This window comes from Polistes dominula, unplaced genomic scaffold (genome assembly GCF_049000335.1).
Source record: "Polistes dominula isolate Pdom_NZ unplaced genomic scaffold, Pdom_raw_medaka contig_24, whole genome shotgun sequence".
Lineage (NCBI taxonomy): Eukaryota > Metazoa > Arthropoda > Insecta > Hymenoptera > Vespidae > Polistes > Polistes dominula.
This window is the reverse complement of record NW_028301150.1, coordinates 5,068,187-5,089,696: the sequence shown is the minus strand read 5'-3', so window position 1 is coordinate 5,089,696 and position 21,510 is coordinate 5,068,187. Positions and strand designations below refer to the sequence as shown.

At 34.2% G+C, this 21,510-nt stretch overlaps 3 protein-coding genes across 5 annotated transcripts; 2 read left to right on the top strand and 1 right to left on the bottom strand.

Annotated features, from left to right (window-relative positions):
• Positions 1-95: 95 nt before the first annotated feature.
• On the top strand, positions 96-9,039 carry ato (atonal). The gene has a single exon (XM_089177510.1). It carries the CDS (start codon positions 2,181-2,183, stop codon positions 2,988-2,990), a length of 810 nt encoding a protein of 269 aa, XP_089033636.1. The 5' UTR covers positions 96-2,180; the 3' UTR covers positions 2,991-9,039.
• LOC107065561 (uncharacterized) lies at positions 8,786-19,615 on the bottom strand. 3 transcript variants are annotated; one of them, XM_089177509.1, is made up of 15 exons: positions 17,639-19,615; positions 17,295-17,455; positions 15,975-16,271; positions 15,732-15,882; positions 14,275-14,496; positions 13,699-14,185; positions 13,382-13,617; positions 13,116-13,289; positions 12,437-13,037; positions 12,208-12,287; positions 12,062-12,138; positions 11,415-11,706; positions 10,025-11,269; positions 9,566-9,935; positions 8,786-9,450 (listed from the first exon to the last, which is right to left on the bottom strand). In XM_089177509.1, exons 1-15 carry the CDS (start codon positions 18,606-18,608, stop codon positions 9,051-9,053), a joined length of 5,763 nt encoding a protein of 1,920 aa, XP_089033635.1. In that variant the 5' UTR covers positions 18,609-19,615; the 3' UTR covers positions 8,786-9,050. The 3 variants fall into 3 exon arrangements, with proteins under 3 accessions (XP_089033635.1, XP_089033634.1, XP_015174882.2); XM_089177508.1 differs by having other exon boundaries at positions 11,415-11,655; XM_015319396.2 differs by having other exon boundaries at positions 11,415-11,655; positions 12,437-13,034.
• Positions 14,669-15,653, top strand: LOC149030815 (uncharacterized). Its single transcript, XM_089177590.1, has 2 exons — positions 14,669-14,923; positions 15,003-15,653. Exons 1-2 carry the CDS (start codon positions 14,669-14,671, stop codon positions 15,651-15,653), a joined length of 906 nt encoding a protein of 301 aa, XP_089033716.1.
• Positions 19,616-21,510: the final 1,895 nt, after the last annotated feature.

Here is a 21,510-nt window from a genome sequence, read left to right as displayed (position 1 = left end):
TCAAACTTTTCATATACGAATATGTTATTCCTCTTGTAAAATTTGAAATGATAATAAATTTGACAACATTTGCAGATTAAATATTAGATTATATTAGATTTATTTAACAATATATAATATAAAATTCTAATGTAACCTTACAATTGTTAATTATTTGTAACTGTAAAAAAGTGTTATTTCAAAGTACAGTAAATTTGTTATAATTCTTATTGTTAGATTAGAGAGGGTGGATGTTAAAAATGTCGGATCTTTTGGATGAATTCGAGCGAGTAAAATCGATGGTATGTCAGAATGGAGCGGGTTGAGCGAATGTGTTAGGTCTGGAAGGAGCCAGGTAGATGAGAAAGGTGGGTGAAGTTATAGCTATACGGGGCAACGGGCAAGCGGTGGGACTTACGTCTTATGGTCCTAATTATTGGTTCCGGCACCGATTCCATTCCAAAAACTAGATGATATTAAATGAAACCGATCGATTTTCGTATCACGCCTGTCCAAGCAGAAAGATAGATCTCGTGAGTGGTTTGTGACCAAAGAATCGATCGAGAAAATAAACCTTGAAGAAAAATCGACCAACTAATTTTGTTCACTTAAGAAGCTCGTTTCTTACAACCACCACCCTTAAGATAGGTATCGGTTTACTTATATCCAAGTCGACAAGGTACAAGGAAGAGTTGCAAGTTCGCGAAGAAAGGTAGAAAAAAATAAGTAAAGGAATAAAAAGGAACAGTTATTGTGGCGTACAAATCGCCATGGGCTTTTTGTAGGAAACTTGCTTGCACTCGTTGAGTCGTTCTCGTTGAAGGTGTACGAAGAAGAAGAAGGAGTACGAAAGGTTTTTAAGTAGAGGATTATCGTTCCGCTACTTAGGAAGAATTTTAGGACGGGTGTACGGACGATCTCGAAATCCAAGACGGCCGTGTCCCCCGAAGGGGAATGACAGAGAGATCGGGTTGCCTCGAGACCACCTTCGTGCTCGCCGCAAACTTTATCCTACCTGTTTTCGCTAATTGAGCGAGTAAAGATGTAACTGGACCTTACGCCCCTAAGGTATTTGCACCCTTTTTGCAAGATACGATCCTCGCGTTTCTCCACTGTGAGCTCGGTGAACGCGAAAGATGGACCTATGCCCTATGGCTTGGTCCCAGCCTGTGACCACCGAATTCTTCGGAGGCAGATTTCAACCGATTTACGAGCACCCACCATCCTTATCTTACTCTACCAGAAATCGTTAAATAATAGATATGAATAACTTTTTCTCAATCCTTTTTATTTTTTCTAATTTACTTTTTTTTTTTTACGAAACTTATGACGAAAAACTTAACGTGGTAAACTTAATCGACAGGTTGTGTAAAAATGATGACAATTTAATAATCTATCATTAACATATATTTATTTCTTATTTAAATGTGTGGCATTAATAATAACAAAGTTTCATATAATTATCTTTTTAATGTAAATATAAATAATTTGATTGGTCTTTATCGAAGTGAGAAAACGATCGGTAGACCGTGAGAATTTCACGCGAAGAATTTCATCGAGAGTCACACGATCTACGCAACAAGTAACGAAGAAGATTCCGAAGGAGATGGCTCCCTAACACAGAAAAAGTGGGAGGGGGGAGAAAAAGAGAGAGAAAGAGAGAGAGAGAAAGAGGTAGATAAACTTTCCCAGAGAACGAACGCAAAGGCTACACTACCGATCGTCCTTTCTTTCTCATCCCTTCTTGCGTAGCCGTTGTAGGCGCCGGGCAACCTGTTGCGGTACCCGGACGAGCACCGGGCCTGGTCTCCGCTTAAGAGCTCACTAAAAATGTGGTGGTAATGTTGGACGCTCTCCGATTGGTTCCGCGGCACGTGCTCCTCGAGGGTGCCTGCTCCTCGAACGCATAAAGTCTCTGGCGCGCTTCAACCAGACTTCAGAATCACTCCGAGAGCCGACTCGGCGTGTACGCGTTTAAAACTATCGGAAAGCTTTCTGATCTCTCGTGTATATGATTTTAATCTTTTATAATAGTGTAATAATAATAAAAATAAAAAAGAAATTTAAACTATTTTATCTTACAATTAAGATTGAGAATTATTTATCAATAGAAGAGAGACCTATAGAGATAGTGCAAACAATTAAGATCAAAACAGAAGGAGAGCTTTCATTAAGTGTAACATCATATTGATTCTCGTGCTATGGAGCTTCAAGAGATGTTTCGTTATGGCTATATGTATCCACCTCGAGAGAACAAAGTTGGTTCGTGTACTTATTTAGAATTACCGAGCTACACGAGCTACACGAACAAAACAAAGTCAGGTTTGCCTCCAGTGAGCACTTTGACAGTACCACGTTGCGTAATATACGAAAGTTACAGAAATGACGATTGGCATACACCAAGTCCTACCACAAGTTTACGATCTGTTAGTCCTGCTACGACACTTTCTTCGGAATCGGAGACTAATGTAATTGGTGCACCGTCCTATCATCTTTTGTCTGGAGCAACGGATGACCAAAAATATACGAATAAAAGAATAACTAATGGTACAGATTGTATCGTAGTTGGGAAAACGCGATCGTCTCGTTTGGATACTGTCGAACTTGGAGAAGAATTAGATGTGGATGCTGATGGAGATAATGAACAAGATAAGGCACAATCCTGTCATGGAAGTGTCGTAAGCAATTCTAGTAGTCTTTCGGATCGAACAATGGATGCTGATAGCGAGGACGACGAAGAAATGAGCGATGGTCCTGATTCGGCTGGTAATCCTACTTCTTCTGGACGTGACGCTAGAAGACGAGGCAAATATGTTAGTTCTACAACGGTTAGGAAACGAAGATTAGCTGCTAACGCCAGAGAAAGAAGACGAATGCAAAATCTTAACAAAGCTTTTGACAGGCTTAGAGCTTATTTACCTTCCCTTGGAAATGATAGACAATTATCTAAATACGAGACTCTTCAGATGGCACAATCTTATATCACCGCACTTTACGATCTTTTACAATAACGATCGTTTGACAGAAGTTTGCTTTGTCTCAAGCCACTTTTTGAATCCTTAACAGATTTGATGTTTATAAGATCAATCGAATAAATCGATGCATTTGTAGTGACAAATAAAAATATCAGTATTATTTTGAACAATAGGGTTACGAACGATAACGCATTGTTTTTAGAAATGAGATCACGTAAGAAAAAAATCACGTGAGAGAGACCTTTCTAGAAATATCAATCATATCCACTGTACATATAATCATTCATCGATAATTTGTATATTTTGTACGATATTTCAATTAATTAAGCGATAAATAATATTAATTAAACGTTGTATCATATAGCGTTACATATAATTTATTGTAATTTAGATAAGAGTGACAAAGAAGAACAAAGTGATATTTTTTCGAATAAAACTTTTTTTTGCAGATAAATTTATTTCAATACCGTTTATAAAACTTATCCTCTCCTTTTATTATTTTCCAAATAAATTTTACAGAATATCAGTCGAAGAAAATCAATGGGAAACTAATTTGCGGATATAATTTAATGAGTTTTGAGGAAGAATTTAAGGATGTTATTATTGGTCAAAGAAGGAACATCATCGTCATCGGTGGTCCGACCGTCATATGAAACCAGCGCGACACTTTGGTGCCCGGTTTCCTCGCAATTTGAGAACCTGCAGCCTTCTCTTCCTACAACGATGACGATGACTCCTTTTTCACTCGCTTTTTCTTTCTCTCTCTCTCTCTCTCTCTCTCTCTCTCTTTTTCTCTTGTACTCTTTCTATATCCTTTCGCCCAAAAAAAAAAACGCTTTTTCTCAAGATATTCAAATTTTCGAAGTATCATTAGTATCTATCGCTTAATCGAATCTACAAAGCTATAAGAGGTATTCTTCTAACGAAGTTTCAGGCTGATCTCGTAACACGATCTTATGTTATTTCGACGAATTACATCGAACCGATATTCTTCGATCCCTAATCTAACAAGATTTAAGATACCTATTATCAAAATTCATTAGTAATTTTTTAAATTAAAATCGTTAATATCTCATTGTTTTATTTAATAATATTTCAAATATTTAATACAATTATTTAATAATCGTCATAGTCTCTTTTACTACTAGAGATGGTTCGGTAAATGATAATAACGGTATCGATAAAATTTACTGCACTAGGAAGTCGATGAGTAATTACACGACAGAAGATATAAATTAAACGAAATGATAGTCCCGTAATTTTGAAAAGCATTGAAAATTACCATCCAAATGAGTTACTACGCTGGAAGTCGTTCATATTCTGCTTTTACATGAAAACTACTGCTGTACTTATCTAATCTCTCTCTCTCTCTCTCTGTTTCTCTTGAAGAAATTTTTGAAGTAACGAGTAAAATTTGTTATAACTCCGATATAGAAGAATATAATTATCTTTGGGTATATTCCTTAGCTTTACTATAAATCATTAATGAATATTTATGATACAAGTTGGTAGGTATTCGTAAGAAATGATAACTAATTTTAGGAAGATCTATTATATAAATAATTTGACTATATTTAACATTTTACGATTGATCTTGAAGAAAAACTTTCTATACTCTACTATCTTTCTATCTCTACTATACTCAACTTCAAAGGTTGAAACTTGGTTGTTTCGATAAAGAGCGGGCTGCTATTTCGATGTGAACGTCAAACGTTCGACAAGAATATTCGGACCACCCTGCCTAGCGACGATCCCACAGCCGTGAGCTTCAAATTGAACGATCGATCTTACCGAGAATGAAAAAAAAAGAACAAAACAAAAGAAATTAAAAATAAAAAAATAAAAAATAAACAGAACGACAGAGAGAGAGAGAGAGAGAGAAAAGAGAGAGAGAAAGAGAAAGATATTCTGCGATTCCTGCGCGAGTTTGTCGCGCGATAGAATAGCGGCTTGTTGTACGTCCTCGTCGGAAGTCGACTGATTTATATGTGCACCAAAAATCGGTCCTCTTTGTAATACTCGGCCCCGAGCGTATAAACGGACGTGCGCACCGTTCTCGTTCATCCCCTTCTTTACATTTTGTATTTTTATTTAATTTCTTTGTTTTTTATTTTAGTTTATTTTTTTTTTTTTCAATTCTTTCCCTTATAGATTTGTCCGTTCTTCGTTTACCGCGAAACGACGAGACTCGACGAGACATGACAGTTGGAATCGAATAGAGGAGATTGTTCTCTTCTAATGGGAAACTGAACAATCTCGGAAAAAAAATGTTTCTTTGATGTATCTATAAGACATTATTAGTCTATTATTTTTGTATATATTAAAAACTTATTTGATAAACATCGTGTCTCTCGAGAATTTCGAGAATATACTTGTTTCATTGATAAAAAAAAAAAGAAAGAAAAATGAAGACAAATTTTATAACGAAGTGAGATAGAAATTTCCGATCGACTTCACACGATAAGATCAAATACATTCGAGGTTTTTAAAGAGGTGAATAAGAAAGAAATAGAAAAGAGAAAGAGAAGACATATAGAAAGACAGACAAACAAACAAACGAATGAACACACAGGTGCGGTGATGGGGGTTGAGATTCTGGTGAATACGCGCCACCGACAAATTTCAACGGACCGATTAATTTATCGCTTGATCCCGAACAAGAGATTACATTATTCCGATGCTTAATGCGTTACGCCTTAATGCCGGTCCTCCTCCTCCTCCTCCTGCTCCTCCTTCTTCCGAGACGACGACGACGACGACGACGACGACGTTAGGTATTCGTTGAAAGTTTCAAGCTACTCGTGCAGGCGTGCTTAACTTAAACCGCTTCTCAAATAAAGCAATCTCCACGATCAGACAACGATGCGGCGTCGTTTGTCCGATCGTTCATCTCTCTCCGATCCATTAAATTTCTCTCTCTTTCTTTCTCTTATTTTCGCTAAACCACCACCCTCTATTCGACGGAAGTATTTTGACATTGGCGACTTTGGTCACTTGCTTTTGGACTACCGTTCTCTTTCACTAAGCGATATCGTGATAAAACTCCTTACATCCTCGAATAATTAATTGTTTCCTGAAAATATTCACGTTCTTTCATCTCCGAAACCACTATCCCTTTTTATTCTTTTTCTTTTTTCTTCTTCTACCTTTCCAATCGAAAGATCTTTCAATGATCGTAAACAATGTCGTTAAATCTTTCGAAAATAGTAGGAATAATAGTTTGTAGAGAGACGATAGAAATATTAGGTGGTTCGGAAAGTCGTTTCGTTTTTTGCTGATGCAATAATGGCATTAGTTGATGCAAACCGACAAATAGTAACACATGAGATCGATGAGAGGTTAAATTTATCAAATTCAACTATTTATGACCACTTGAAAGGTTTAGGTTTAACCTCGAAGCAAAAATTATCTTCATTTTTACAAAAGAAAAACGAAACGACTTTCCTAACCACCTAATATGTTTTCTTAGCACTTCGTTTAGATTCGTTCTTATTCATTTTTATTTCGAATTATTTAAGAGTTCGTAATAATTATACCACATCCGACTGCTGTTTTCAAAGAATAATATTTGAAAAACAAACTTTCTCGAGGAATATTTTCCTATTATTATCAAGTTATATTTGTTTTTCTATTTTATGACCCACCATATTTCGCACGTGGCTCTCACATCTTCTACCCTTTTTCTACTAAAAAAAAAAAAAAAAGAACAACTTTAACATTTAAGTACTAAATACTCCGTTAAACATTTTATTTAATACACTGTTATATTGTACCGAACAAATTTGTTTCCTTACTCGACACAAAATAATGCAACATCAAAATTGTTGTTGTTCACGAGACGAGAAAACCTTTTCCTTTTCTTTTACAAATTCAACATTCGATGTGGGAATTCCCGATGTCGTACATTTCAGTCCCCTAATATTTCTGTTTAAGCAATAGGGGATGATTTTTACTAATGGAAAGTTTAGTTAACAAAGGATAAAAAGAAGATCGAAATCAAAATCAGAATTCACCCGCGCACACTTCTTTTATGGTTAGTCAACATGGCAGAGAGTTCCCATGTGTTGAACGTTTTGACTTTAAATGCGTGTTCCCGCGGATGCTTCCGGATTATAAAACGCAGGTATATGAGAAGTCGATCCCAACGAATGCAACCAACAACACGGCTGCCTTTTGTACAACTCTTCCATGATCCTGCGTGTTCCATTCTTTAAGCTCATAAATCGGTAAAGGATCTTGATTTCGATCCCAAGGATCTATCTCACTCTTTCTCTTTCCTTTTTTTTATATTTTCTATTCGTTATTTTTTACTATATATATACTCTTTTCTCTTCTCAAAAACATACTTCTACACTTTCAAAACATAAAAATATTCTTTATATTAAAAAAGTCGTACGATAAATATGATTTTTCTTCTTACAGGAAATTATGAAAATATTCAGTTAAATGTTAAAAGTTAAATGAACAAAATAACGTATAAAAATAAATCAGATCAGTGTGTGTTTTACTAATTATTCACTTAGGCACTGCTGAATGTTGCGCGGAGCTGTTTCTCTGTACGGCAGAGTTCAACAAACAATGCTATTATCTACATGAGTATATTGAAATGAACTATTTAATAAGTAAATTATAATTTTTCTTTAAAATATATTGCACATACTTTAACAATTTACTTTAATAATTAATAATACAATTAGGTATGATATATTTTAAAAGATGTCATCCGCGAAAGTCACTACAGTGACGCGCGTGTAGTGCCTAAAAGTTTAAATTATTACTAAATTAAATAATACTAAGTCTGTTTGTATTTTTTTGACCGGAAAAAAAATATTTCTTTCGCTGTTGTTTGTAAAGAATAATATTACAAAAAATTGATGACGATGACCTAGAAAACTTTCGGGAAACAAAAAAATAATTAATAGTTGAAGAGAAGAATTTGTGATTACAATCGTAATGAAACATTTTCAAAGGATCATATTTTTAAATTAACCAAAAGAAAAAAATGGTGGGTATTCGAATCGATAAGGAGGGGGTGGTATGATCTAAGGTGAGCACGTACCACGATTCACCCTGCATATAATAGACCTGCATTGATAGACTAGAAAATGGGAAGAAGGAAGAATCCAATGATCGAGAAGTGAGGGAAGTCGAATCGGTGGGAAAGTGGGGGATTGCAGAAGCGAACCAAGGGTGAAGAGAATGGTGGAAGAAGATGACGAAGAGTAGGAAAGGGTGAAACGGGGAGGGGGAAAAAGGGAACACGCGGCAAAGCCGGTTGCGCGCGACACGCGCGTATCTCGCCACTCGAAACTGCCCCAGGGACATTAATCCCATTTAATCGAACACCGGCTCAGAAGGATCCCTCTTCAGTCGCCATTCTTGTTTACCGCTCGTTGCACCAGCGAGTACTCGAACTCTACGTCGTCCCACGCGTGTGTTTGTCCAAGCTAATGATCACTCTCTCTTTCTTTTTCTCTTTCTGTTTTCTGTTTTCTCCTTTCTATTTTCATTCTACTGGTTCTCGTAAAGTCTACTTAAAAAAAAAACGTCCACACACAAAACTCGGATGCATAATGGTACCGTGCCACGCGTCTATTTCATCTTACGAATTAGAGTTGCATTTTTCTTCTTTTTCTTTTCTCTTTTTATTTCTCTTTTATTGGCTTTTCTCGAAAGATTATGAAACACAAGAATCTGTTCGAACGACTATAAAGGATTTCTTATTATAATTATTAAATATACATTAATTAGATAACTTAAGAATATATATATTATCAATGTTTTTGCATTTATTTATGGTAGAGAAAAGAATTTCTAAAGGAAATAAAATATATATCTTTTGGTATTATTTATTATTCGAATTATTTCTCTTTTTTTTAATTATTTTTTAAGTATCGGTAATGTATGAAAATAATAGATTATTATGTAGAATTGGACATACGTACCTAGTTATTGTTTTTTATTTTTCACGTTATTCACTTTCATTTGATAAAATATTTAGTTTGATTGTAACTTTAATTTACGGAATACCATTTTAAACATCGTCCATTAACTTCAATCATAAATCTAAATTCTCCGATTCTTACTACTTCAATCTCACCGACGTTCCTTGTTATTTTCTTCTTTCTCGTTTACGTCAGACCGATCCTCATTTTCGTAACATTCCTCGAGATCTGGACGAACGTCAATGAGTAAACTTTGCCGACATAATGTAGAGATCGTACTCATACTTCCACTTTCGTTGTCCTTGCCACGTATCAATTTCGAAAATCTTAATTTGTTTACTATTCTTGCAAGGGGTCCATCGGAATCTCGTCTCGATATTGTTCGCGGTAAAGACTCACATCCACGATTATTATTCGTAGCAAGCCGATCAAAAGTATCCGGATCGACATTTATCATTCCTGCGCTAGCAGATTTAACCAATTCAGGTTTGGAATTTGAGTTCTGAGAAAGAGTTGGTGATCGTGAAACGGATGACGTTTGAATAGGGCAGCTGAAATTCAAATATTTCAGTTTTACATTTGTCAGAATAATCAAAATATTTTGTTATCTAGAACAATTTATAAATTTATAATTGTGTATGAATTTGTTAATTAAATCGTACTTACTCGATTGCTGTGTCCCAATTCGTATCATCACGATTTATATTATCAACGTTCAAAGTCAAATCATCTTTATGATAATCCGTAAAAGGTGAATCACCCTTTTGATTTTGAGTTACCGATGTCATAGGTTCTAATGTGGACTGACACAAGGGACCACCACGACGCGACAGGAAGCCCTCTTTTGCCCGTTGTAATTTTGAGCTCCGTGATTCCGTTGTCATTGTGTCGATACAACTACCAATTCTACCGTCCCTTTTGGCCGCCGCATTTGAAAGGATCCGTAATTTGTGTACAAGATCTGATGGCAATTTATCTTCCGTTATCGTTGAACGTTCTGTTTCGTCTTCTTCCTTTATCCCAAAAATTGGTACTGCTAAAAAGAAAAAGAAAATATTAAATTTTTGTCAATATCTACGAATATGTGAAATAAATCATTGAAATAATTTAGAATTTATGAAATACCGGATAAATGATGATCTTGTTGAGTCTCTCGAACTATAATTTCTTCGTAACCATCATCAACGGGATCTCGATAAACTTTTTTACGTTCCTCATCTTTTTTCTCTATCGCTACTTCCTTTTCATCCAAATACGCCATCTTTTTATTAATATTTTCGCTTATTTTTTTCGATTCAACCATATCGTTATTAATTTTTTCCCCTTCTTCTTCTTCTTTTTCAGTTATTATTTTATTTTTCTGAATGACACGTTCTTCTCCGGAACGCGTACGCCTATGATATTTTTGAAACCAAGACCTTTCTTCTCCGTGTTTTTCAAGAGGAACATTGTCGTCGTCCTTTGTTTCCGGTTCCTTCGAGGAAGATCGAAGGACGTTCCATTGAAGTGACAGAGGAATACGAGGGATAGTCTCGTGTCGCGAAGTTTTCGGTGATGCCGATCTTGATTTACTTTTACTCTTACTCTTTTGTCTTTCCATTTGATTCGAATTAGACTCGTTACTGACATTTTTATCATGGGAAGAACGACGATCGTCCAATCGACGAAAAGGTGAAAATATTATACGCTTAGTTTTTACGAAAACGTTTCGCGATGTAGATTCCACTTTCTGTTTCGTGTGTTCGCCATTATTATTAACGTTTTGATTTACGACGTAAGAACCAAGTTTAGGAGGAAGACCGTTGTTGTCCTTACAAGCTTCATCCAAGTCTGAATGATTATTCGAAGCATCCGAAGAATCTTCCCTCTTTGACCTCGACGAATTACTCGCACTATCGTTGCTTGCAGTAGGAACGACTATTTTTTTTAATGTTTCTTCATTAATAATAATCCTTTCAACGCAACGTGCTTCACGTTGAGACGATACAGTTAATGGCGTCGTTCTAATAGTTGGCTCCCGATATTCCATAGTATCATTTTTGAATGGTAATATCGAAATTCTTTCGAAAGAATCGTATTGTTTCTGTTCCATTTTTCGATTAGTTTCAATTCCTTTTACGTGAGAGACATTATCTCTCGTTATTTCGTCTTCCTTCGAAATATTTACGTTTCGAATTTCTTTACTGTTATTGCCATATTTGTTATCGATAATACTGGAGGGTGACAAATCGTGGGAATATTTTATTACATTAAAGTCATCACCGTATTGACGTAATTGAAATATTTTTCTATCCGCGTTGTATTCCTCTTTGAAATTTTTCTCCTTGTTTGAAATTTCATTTATACCAGCGTTGTTGTTCCTAAAGAAATCTTCGTACACGAAAGAAAGGATATTTTTATTACAAATGACGTAATTCATTTAATTTATACGATTAAATTAAATGTTATTTAGTAATAATAATTAATAATGGATTAATTAACAATATTGATTTATTTTTTACATTTATATTCCTACCCGTTTTGGAATTCGAAGATAGAACGGTAGAATTCGTTGAAAAGATTCCTACATTACTGGCAGTGTGTATTGTTCCAGTTGGATGATGGTAAGAAAAGCTTGGACTCGGATCATTTTTATTTCTAATAGGGATTTCTTTCTTGCCATCGTTAATATCCTCATCGTCGTTCTCGTCCTCATAATTTTTCAGCTCCTTCCTTTCGTTCCTTTGTTCCTCCATGTTATTCTCGAACGGCAACTCCTGGTTGTACCGACAGGTAGCTAATTTCGATCGCGTTATGATAAAACTTAGCTTCTCAGAAGATTTTTAATACAAATTTGTCTACTATCGTGAAATTTGTCAACAATTTTTTCTTTATGTTTAAAATCAAAGAATAAATTAATAAAAATTTTCTCAGAGTTATAATAAAAAATCGTTATATATATACAGAATGTTCCAAAAGTTCTGGCACGATGAACTATCTCGAGAACAATAAAATATTTCTTTTTAAGAATCTTTTTATCAAACATAAAACCCATTTGATAAATCTTTAGAAAGAATAAAATTTGTCTAAAATTCTTTTTTTACAAAATGCATTGTTGTTGAGATATTTTACCGTTTCGCGATTTTTGGGACATCACATGTATATTTAGTATATAAAATGTACCATTGATTTTTCCATTGTTTCCAGAGTTTTAGTCAGAGTGTTCTCAGATTTGGATACACTATGTACAGTTGTTGCTTCTAAAAAAAAAAAAATATTATGGCATGTATTAAATTATTTCTTGATCTTAACAGTAAATATATATCTACCAATAGACTCATCAGTCATTGTCCAGATTTTGTCCGTATTATCCTCATTATTTTCCCCAAAATGAATACTCGCTACATCACTGTAACCAAGATATAAAATCTGCGAGAGTGTAAAAGTAATGCAAGTTTCAATAAAGTTACAACAATGTCAATCAAAAGAAAGAATTGTTAATGTCAAAATATGAATATAAATTAGATCAAATCTTTATCCTTTACGTTATCCTTTTACCTTTTCAAATTAATGCAATTATATTCTTCCTTATTATCATCCAACGATTGTTCATTCTGAGTTAATCCAAAACGAAGATCAGTTTTAACAGACTCGTCATTTTCATTGAAATATTTGGACTTTTTATTCCACCCAACGATCGTCCACAACTGTTGATCAGAAGCATGTTGATAACTATGATCTGATCTTCGGTGCTCATCTTTCCCAAATTCCGAATTACTCTTGTCGTATGTTGAAAAATTAGTTCTTTCATCCCAAAATGAGTGCCAATTTCCTGGAACAGTTGAATCCCTAGCCGAAAGATCAGTCCTCAAATTCCAACTTCTCGATTCCCACTGTTGTTCTCTGTCCGAATCTTCTTCTACTTCCATTAAAATAGCTGGAGATGGTTCATGACTGGATGTCACTGTACCAAGTGGTACAGCTATACTTGTCGTTTCACTGGCTGCTACGGAATAAACTGGAGTCTGATGAGGTTGAATTCTTCTTAAAGGACTAGCTGTTTCTTCTATGACATCCTCGATATCAACAATCATAGCTTCCGGTTCAAAATCATCGATAATTCCATCTTCCGATGTGTCTGGCCTTCTTTCTTGATCTACTGTCAAATTTGAAAACATTACAGGTAAATTTGTATTAATGCGAATAACGTAGGTAACATTTAATTGAGATTATTTACCAGGTACTGAGGAATCATTCATAAGATTTAATTCTTTTAATTTTTCGGTTAAATATTTTAACGAATGTAAACTAGCAGAACGACGAATAAATCGCTGCTTACATCCACTAGTTTCCATGATACTTCCAACTGATTTAGATCTTTTGATACCACCAAGAAAGGTCTCCTCTTCGTCTATAATCATACAATGAAAAATATAAAATTCGATTAATGTTTTTTAACAAAAAAGACTAAAAAAAAGTTAGAAATATAGGATTGAATTGAACCTGTTGCAGTTGCGACATCGGTTGTCGTCGAATCGTTCATCGTTCCTGCAAGAGGTGCATAAGCTGGACCTAACAAACGAAATGTAGAAGACCTCGGAGATATGCCACGAAATTTTTCCCAGTCATACAATTTCCTGGTAAATTCTTGTGATATACCTTCGAAGCGATAAGAACCAACCGACGTTTGAATTAAGATTTCATTTCCAGCTTTTAAATTTTGTGACTTTTCGGTAAAGCTGGAAGAACAAAATTTCATAGTTGTTTTTAAACAAATAATTTTCAAAAAATTTATTATACGTAATATTTTAAACGATTACTTTGATCTTTGTTCAAACCAATCACTGTCCTGTTGAGTTTCCTGCTCGAGACTTCCGAAAACCGAAAGGACTCTGTTTAAAGCAAGAAATTCCGTCTCATCGACGATACCGGAGGTGAAACCTAATCGAGCAGATGATGATGGCCTTTTCGATGCTTCGCTAAGTCTTCTCCATGCTTCCATCCTTCTAACAAAATCCTCGCACAAATGAGGTTTGCTATCGCTTCCAACACTACCGGTACTTCCAACGCTTCCACAGCTACAACGAGGACCCATAACTTCCTGGACTTTCGTTTCCGGTTTTGAAGGATATCGCCAGAGCTGCCAATCCGTTAAACGTCGTCGACTTACTCGTTGGGATTCTGTAGAAGTACTTCCCCTACGTCCCTTTTTCGATCGTTTCCATTCTTGCAGTTTCTTTTTAAATTCTGGAGCTAGTCTTTCCTCTGTCAGAAGCAAACTCTCGTGAGGACTATTTGGTGTGGTTCCTCAAAATAAAAAAAAAAGACAACGAATTATTCAAAAAATTGTATATTTCTTCATTTCTTCTCAAATTAATTATAAATAAAAATTATACCATTGCTGGAAGTAAATGCATCTCGAGTGCTTCTCGTATTGGCTCCTGTTGATCTCTTTAATCGTTCCCATTCAATCAATTTTCGATGAAACTCAACACTCAATTTTTCTCGTAATACTTGATAATCTCGTCGAGTTTCCAACTGGGTGTTTGACATTAAGGAACTCTTTGATAAATCCTCTACACTTCCACTGCAACTACGAGTCCTAGGTGTTTCTGGTTCTAAAATATAGGTTTAATTGTTACATATATGTAAGATATTTTATATAAAATAACTTTTATAATAATATACTATCATATATATTTTTGTATTCGTGTCATCGATAATTAGATGGCTTTCTTGCGTATACCATTTGTTTTACAACGTGGTTTAACCTAATCATGTAATTTTGTTATGCTGGCATATAAATTTCACAATTCTACAACAGCTCGAATTATTAACGATACATCAAAACTCTTTCCATGTTTGCCCTATTTGAAATTCATCGGAAAAAGATTAACCTCCAACGAAAGTAATAAATCGAAGTGTAATATAAAATATCAATCGAAACAATCTGACAAATATAAAAAGAATGTAGATTTTTTATTACGATCTCCGAACAAATTTCTCTTTCATTTTAATTATCGAAAATTAAATTCTTCGGATAAAGTAAGATCAATGTTTTTATACAAACCTATATATATATATACACAACAAATAACTGTTCTTATTTCTTCAATCTTTTTAGTGCGATATTAAAACCATTGTTTCGGATTACGAAGAGGCCCATAAACGCGTGAAAAAACATATCGAGTGTATACATAATTTTATTAAAAAAGAAAAACGAACGATCATCGAATCATTGAAAAAAGAGACGAGTGTCGATAAAACTAATGTATCTCGATGGGTTAAAAATATTTCGAAATGCGTGGACGAAAGACTTCAACAATTGATACAATTAGATCCTTGCTTCGCATCAGAAACAAGAATCACAGTTCTTCGATTCAAGAATCGTGCGAATAACACGTTTGTTGCTTTATACCATGAGCTAATGCCAAGTGTCAGACAAATTGTGACGATTTTAGAAAAATTACAAACTGAGACAACTCGATCAACCGACAAAGCAATTGCTCTGACATTATTTCCCCTTAACGACGACACATCTTCGACATTGAAGAAATGTTTCTTGAAAAATACTGAAGAAGCTGAAAATATTTTAGAACGAACGATGAAAGAAGTTGAGATGAAATTGAACGAAGTTAAAAAACTACGGAATAATGTTTTGAAATTTCACAAAGAAGCGATAAACGAAGCAATTAACGAACATTCTTCAGAAATGCAAGCACTCGCTCAATGTTTAGATGATTGCATAAGTTCGCTTAAAAAATTAGATAAATAAACGATAACGTGATATATACGATTATGAAATAAATCTTTTTAATGCACACATCAATTATTAAATAAAATTTAATCTTACCATCATGAAGAAAGGATTGTCTAGCAATTATTCTCACTGGACTTGGTGGAACACTGAAAGCAGTGTTGGATAAAAATGCCCGTCTAACTTTGTTCCATTTAGAATCAATTCTTTGGATTTTTGAAGCCGGTGATTCCTCCGCAGTTGATCGCTAAATTAATTTATTAATGAATAAAATAATTTATAAAAAAGAAAACAAAGTGTACCATTAAGTCTTTTATTAATTCCCGTATGGGATTATACCTGTCGTTTAAAATCTGTCAGATTTTGACCACTCTGACGTACTTTTCCTTGATATGGCGAACTTTGACCTGAATCAAGCGTACTAGAAGGAAGTGGTGAAGTCGATTCAGGTGAGGAAACATTTCTAAATTCTTCTTCGCTAGATGGTATCGTGATAGTTAAAGTCGGTGTTGGTTTCTTAAGCGTTACTTCTGCGTCCTTTCCAGAACTCGATAATAATTTCGGATTAGATATCTTGATTTGAGGTTCAGGAGTATTTTCTTTCGTGATTCGAATAACTGGTTTTCCTTGATTAGTCTGTGAAAATCGATAGAGTCAAGTTAAAATTCAACCGAGAAAATATTTAGATGAATTATTGAAGTTCCTGAAGTGTTGATACTGTTGATCACGCATATGCTGAAAATAAATGATTACATTAACGTTTCCACCAAATGAAACAATGAAATGGATTATAACTCGGCAATAGCTTTAGTAATATTTGCATTTGGTGCTAGTTTATAAAATCGTAAATAATATTTGTAAAGTAAGGATTGATTTTTCTTTGATAATTTGCCAATAATCTTGCAGATGTCCTGTGTATCGTTAAGAGATACCCATTTGATCTGCGATGTTCGATAAACAAGTCGAACTATTAACGGTCAGAAGTACGATCGGTGTCAGTTCTGAACATATTCAGAAGATTCGAGTGTACCCCACGCGTGCTTGCTTGGTCGATGTATTTTTAAATCGACAAGCGTGTGGACCACTGATATGTCGCGGAAGAGAAAAATTCTGCGTATACGAACTTTTGCAGACTCTACACACGAAAGTTTATTAAAGCTTATCAAAAACTTTAATTATTTTCGAATGAAATTATCAATATTTGACAATAAATGTTCATATCGGATAGTTTTTTTAAATATTTATAATGATTTTTAAATTGCTCCTTTATCATGATAAAAAAAAAAGAAAATGTATAATTGTTTCTTTTATCTAATCGATAAAATATTTCGAAATTGTTCGTTAATTTTATTTGACGTGCACTAATAATTTGAAATGCACCTAACTATTTTGGAATGGACTTATTAAATTTCGTAGAACGTTAATACACATATTTTCCGGATTTATACTTAAATACAAGGTATATGCACGATCATAAAATGTATAAATGACGAAACGCGTTGTTAATGGCTCACTCCATAAATTCGTCAAGACATTTAACGATGCACCTGTACGAAGTAGACCTTGATCGTTTAGAGCTTCTATATGTGGGTCAAGTGTTACATATACGTACCTACACGATATCGAATTCCACGCGTAATTTGGCAAAAGATCCTTTACCTCTCGTATCTCACTCGCATGCTGCACACCGTCCTCATTGTTAGTCACAATAACGTCATCTTCGAGTAATTCGTTGCATACGGTTGATTCGTTTTTCTTCGAAAATTCTTTTATTCTGGACACCCGTCGATCACCAGTCTCGGACATGTACTTTCGTTGACCTGTAAAAAATAAAAAAAAATTTCAATACGAAGAAGTTTAAACTTCTTTTTTTTTTCTTTTTGTTAAAAACAAATAATTCAATTCGAAAGAAAAATCAGACTTGCTAAATGTCTGAGAATAATTCATTTAATTATATGTTAGAACTTGCAAATGAAGGTACTTTAAAAAATCCTAAATCTTACGATCGAATACATCTTCGTTAGAGGAGGAAGCTGATGAGGGTCGGCCAAGTGGAGTGGAGGGTCCTGAGAGTTCTCCTGTACCAGACCAATTTCCAGATGCAATATCTGGAATTCGAAGGTATTTCGTAGTCGGTGTATTTGGTGTTGGTGTTTGTTCTACGTTTGAATCTGTCATATCATTGGGACAAGCTCTCTCCCACTTAAAAGCAGCCTTCACTCTGGTCCATTTAGAGACTTTCGGAACGCCGGAAGTTTCATTTCTGAAGGTAGCCTTTTCTATACCAAGTGCCGAACGGTTTCCCAGATTCGGTGATCGTGGCAAAGATTGTTCAGAAACGGCAAGCGATCGACTTCTTTGTCTCGATGAAGACGGTGACCTTGGGTTTCGTCTTGGAAGTTGAGAATCTCGACTGCTCGATATTATTGCATCCAATAAAGACTCAGCAAAACCAGCATCTTCATCAGGTAAATCACTGCTAATGTCGTAATTAGAAAAAATTGCTCTTTCCGCGCGTAAATCGGCCATTCTCAATACCTTCAGTTTTTCTAATTCTCTGACACGTCTGAATAATTTCGAGCTACGGTCACGAAATTCCAGTATTTGTTCCGCCATTTCATAAAGCCTGTCCAGTTGTTCAAAGGATTCCTCCGTATAAAGACTTGCCACAGCCATAGTCGATGTAGCTGAATTTCTTGATAAACAATCGGAGTTACGACTATCGCATGGTGGTGGTGTACGAATACCCGTTAAATAAGCAATTATATCGTCCTCTTCTTGCGACGGTTCTACAGATAAATTATTAATGGGTTGAGAACATCTTGGGGTTGTCCAAGGATCGGGTGGTGGACTTGGTAAATCAGTCTCCTCGAATTTGTCTTTGCTCTTGTTGATTCTGTTGTATTTTCGCGCTCTTTTATCGAACTCTTGAATGTTACATTCTTCAAACACGGGTCTACCATTCTTCGCCATTTTCGTCCCAAACAAAATGATATCAATTTAATAACATATATTTACGTTAAATTTTCTAGATCGATCGATAGAATTAACCACCAACTTTCGGAAAGGATTTATTCCAATTTTTAAACTCGTAACAAGTCTTTCTATTGTATTTGGCAAAGCCGAATAAACGTTTGAGCGCGTGCCGTATAATTGGAATCTGGTTTATTCAAACACTGTTTACGCTGGCAATTGATGGAATAGTATAAGTCTGCTAACCATCACCGACGTTTAAATGGTACCCTCACTACCACCTTTTCTACTCTTTCCAATGTTTAGTCAACTAACCAAATCTCGAAGCTAATTCTTGATGTTGATCGTTTCGTTTGCAAACTCTTTGTTCCATTCAGTTTCTTCTTATTGAATGTTTATCTTTCATAGCTATGTAAAATAGTCTATTGGTAATCAAAAATAGTAACTAATTAAATATCATGAATAGAGCGTCTTAAATGAACGTAAAATGCTATATTACGAATGTTCATGAATGCGTTGTTATTTTTAAAAATTTCTTCAACCCACCACAAACCTGCCACGCCTAAAAAAAGACGTTTGACTTTTCTTCTCTTGAGAACTTCTTTTGTAACGAAAAAAATTCCAAAATCACGATGGAATTTCACTATTGATATTAATAAATGTGTCAACAATTCACTCTAGGACATTTAAAAAAAAAAAGAAAAACAACAAACAAAATATTTCGCCAACATATTAATTTAGGATTTATATATACCTATTAATAATTATTGTCCAATGAATTATTCTCTATATAAGAAAAAACAGAATATGAAAAGAAATCTTCTCGTCGTTACGGAAACGCCGACGCCCGTCGATCGCCTTTGTGGCATCGCGACGAACGAAGAAACACACGACGGTTTTGCATCGCGTCCTTTCTCTCTCTCTCTTTCTCTCGTGATTATTTTCAGTAGTCAACGTCGTCTCCGGCATTCGTATTTACAGCGATGTACAACTTGGAGAGTGGTTAACGCGAATAGGCATGCGCGTTCGATCGAGAAAAGCCACGAAGAAAAAGATGAAGAAGAAGAAGAAGAAGAAGAAGAAGACCTATACGGAACAGAATGTATACGTATAGTTCTATACATATGTAGAAATATATTTTTAGTACACATTTTATTATATATATATATATAATAGATATAATATATCTTTAGTAACGTACTCGTGTTAAATAGTATAAATACCTATCATTATATATATATCTACATATACATTCACAATTTTTCGGAGAAAAAGAAAGAGTAATACGTTGCTATAGATGTGTATGTATGTATGGATTCATACAAATATGTATTAATCATTTATACAAAAAATACAACATATGAATATACAGTAATTAAATAACCACCTATACCTATACTGGTGCTTGCTATTAAATATATATCTATACATTTATTTTATATATTATTTTATATATATATATATATATATATATATATATATATTATTTATATTTATTTATTTATTTATTTATTTATTTATTTATTTATAGAAAATTATTTATTAAAAAAATTGCATCATTTGTTTATACATATTTGCTAAATAATAAAATACCTATTTACGTTGTGATTGCTTTGTCTGATAATGAGTAAAAAGAGGACAAAAGAAAAAGAAGGTTTTCTCATCTCTTCCTGTTCCTAGCGAAAATAGATGTTTGAAAGGCGCCGGCTGGCCCTTCTTAACGTACGACGAAACCTACTTATTTATACGCACCCGGAACGTCCGTAGCAATCCTACGCGGAAAAACATTTCACTCACGAACGTATGCATGTCGCGTGAAAAAAGATCAAGAAATCAATATCATTGATTATCATATATTAACGACCTGATTTGTTTTCATTTTATATTTATTCTTATGAGAAATATACATTTTATTATAATTATTTAAGACAAAATAAAATCGATGAAGAACAAGAGTCAAAATATTTTTCTTTAGAAAGTTTATGAATTTTACTAATTTTTTGTTTTTAAAGTGAAAACTTCTTTAGAATGGGTGTGATTTAAAAAAATGAAACGCAGTTATGTAGTGGAAAAAAGAAACCAGGATGTAGTGGGGGAAAGAGACGGCTTTAAAATGCTACGTGAGAAGAGAAAAAGAGACAAACATATTATTTATAAATCATCATTATTTATAAAAATATTTGATTTGCTAACATTTTTTAAAGTGTTTTATTATTTACTTTCTTTGTAATTATTATAAAAATGTGCGCCTGTATGAATGCAACCCTCCAGACACACTTTGAAAATGCTGCTTGCGAGCGCCATCTGTCGGGACGGAATTTTTTCTGCCCGAAAGATAGGCAACCCGTCATGCATACGTGTATAAACAGTTTTGACTGCAAAAAATTCCGTCCCAATAGATGGCGCTCGCAAGCAACATTTTCAAAGTGTGTCTGGAGGGTTGCATATAAACAGGCGCGAATTTTTATAATAAAATTAATAATTAAATAAATAATTACAAATTAAAAGTGCAAATAATGTTATAATAATAACATATAATAAATTATCCTCGAAACTTGTTTATTTGAAGGTTTTACTTCTAACTCTTGTGTGATATGCACAAATGTTTTTTTTTTTTTTTTTATTAAAATTTTATTCTTTTTTCCTTTTATTCTTTTCCTGTAATTTTATACTACTTTAAAGTTTTCATAAGATGATACTTATTAAATTTGTATATTAACATGATACAAAATTCATCTACAATCGATATCATAGAAAAGAATTTATATTTCAAGTCAGTACCATTTGTTGGTAAAAACCATTCAAATAAAATAAGAGATTATTGAGAGTGAAAATAGTAGTGTAAATCCGAATTTTCTTGTTTATTATAAATTATCTGAACTAGCTCGATAAACCAGCCTAC

What these genes read in the sequence shown, in the direction of transcription:
- ato (XM_089177510.1), top strand. Translation starts at nt 2,181, where the DNA reads ATGGAGCTTCAAGAGATGTTTCGTTATGGCTATATGTATCCACCTCGA.
- LOC149030815 (XM_089177590.1), top strand. Translation starts at nt 14,669, where the DNA reads ATGCTGGCATATAAATTTCACAATTCTACAACAGCTCGAATTATTAAC. An exon ending in AATTAAATTCTTCGGATAAA is followed by an intron (nt 14,924 to 15,002) that starts GTAAGATCAATG and finishes CAATCTTTTTAG; the next exon opens with TGCGATATTAAAACCATTGT.
- LOC107065561 (XM_089177509.1), bottom strand. Translation starts at nt 18,608, where the DNA reads ATGGCGAAGAATGGTAGACCCGTGTTTGAAGAATGTAACATTCAAGAG. An exon ending in ATGCGAGTGAGATACGAGAG is followed by an intron (nt 16,272 to 17,294) that starts GTAAAGGATCTT and finishes CGATTTTCACAG; the next exon opens with ACTAATCAAGGAAAACCAGT. An exon ending in CGATGTCGCAACTGCAACAG is followed by an intron (nt 13,290 to 13,381) that starts GTTCAATTCAAT and finishes GTATGATTATAG; the next exon opens with ACGAAGAGGAGACCTTTCTT.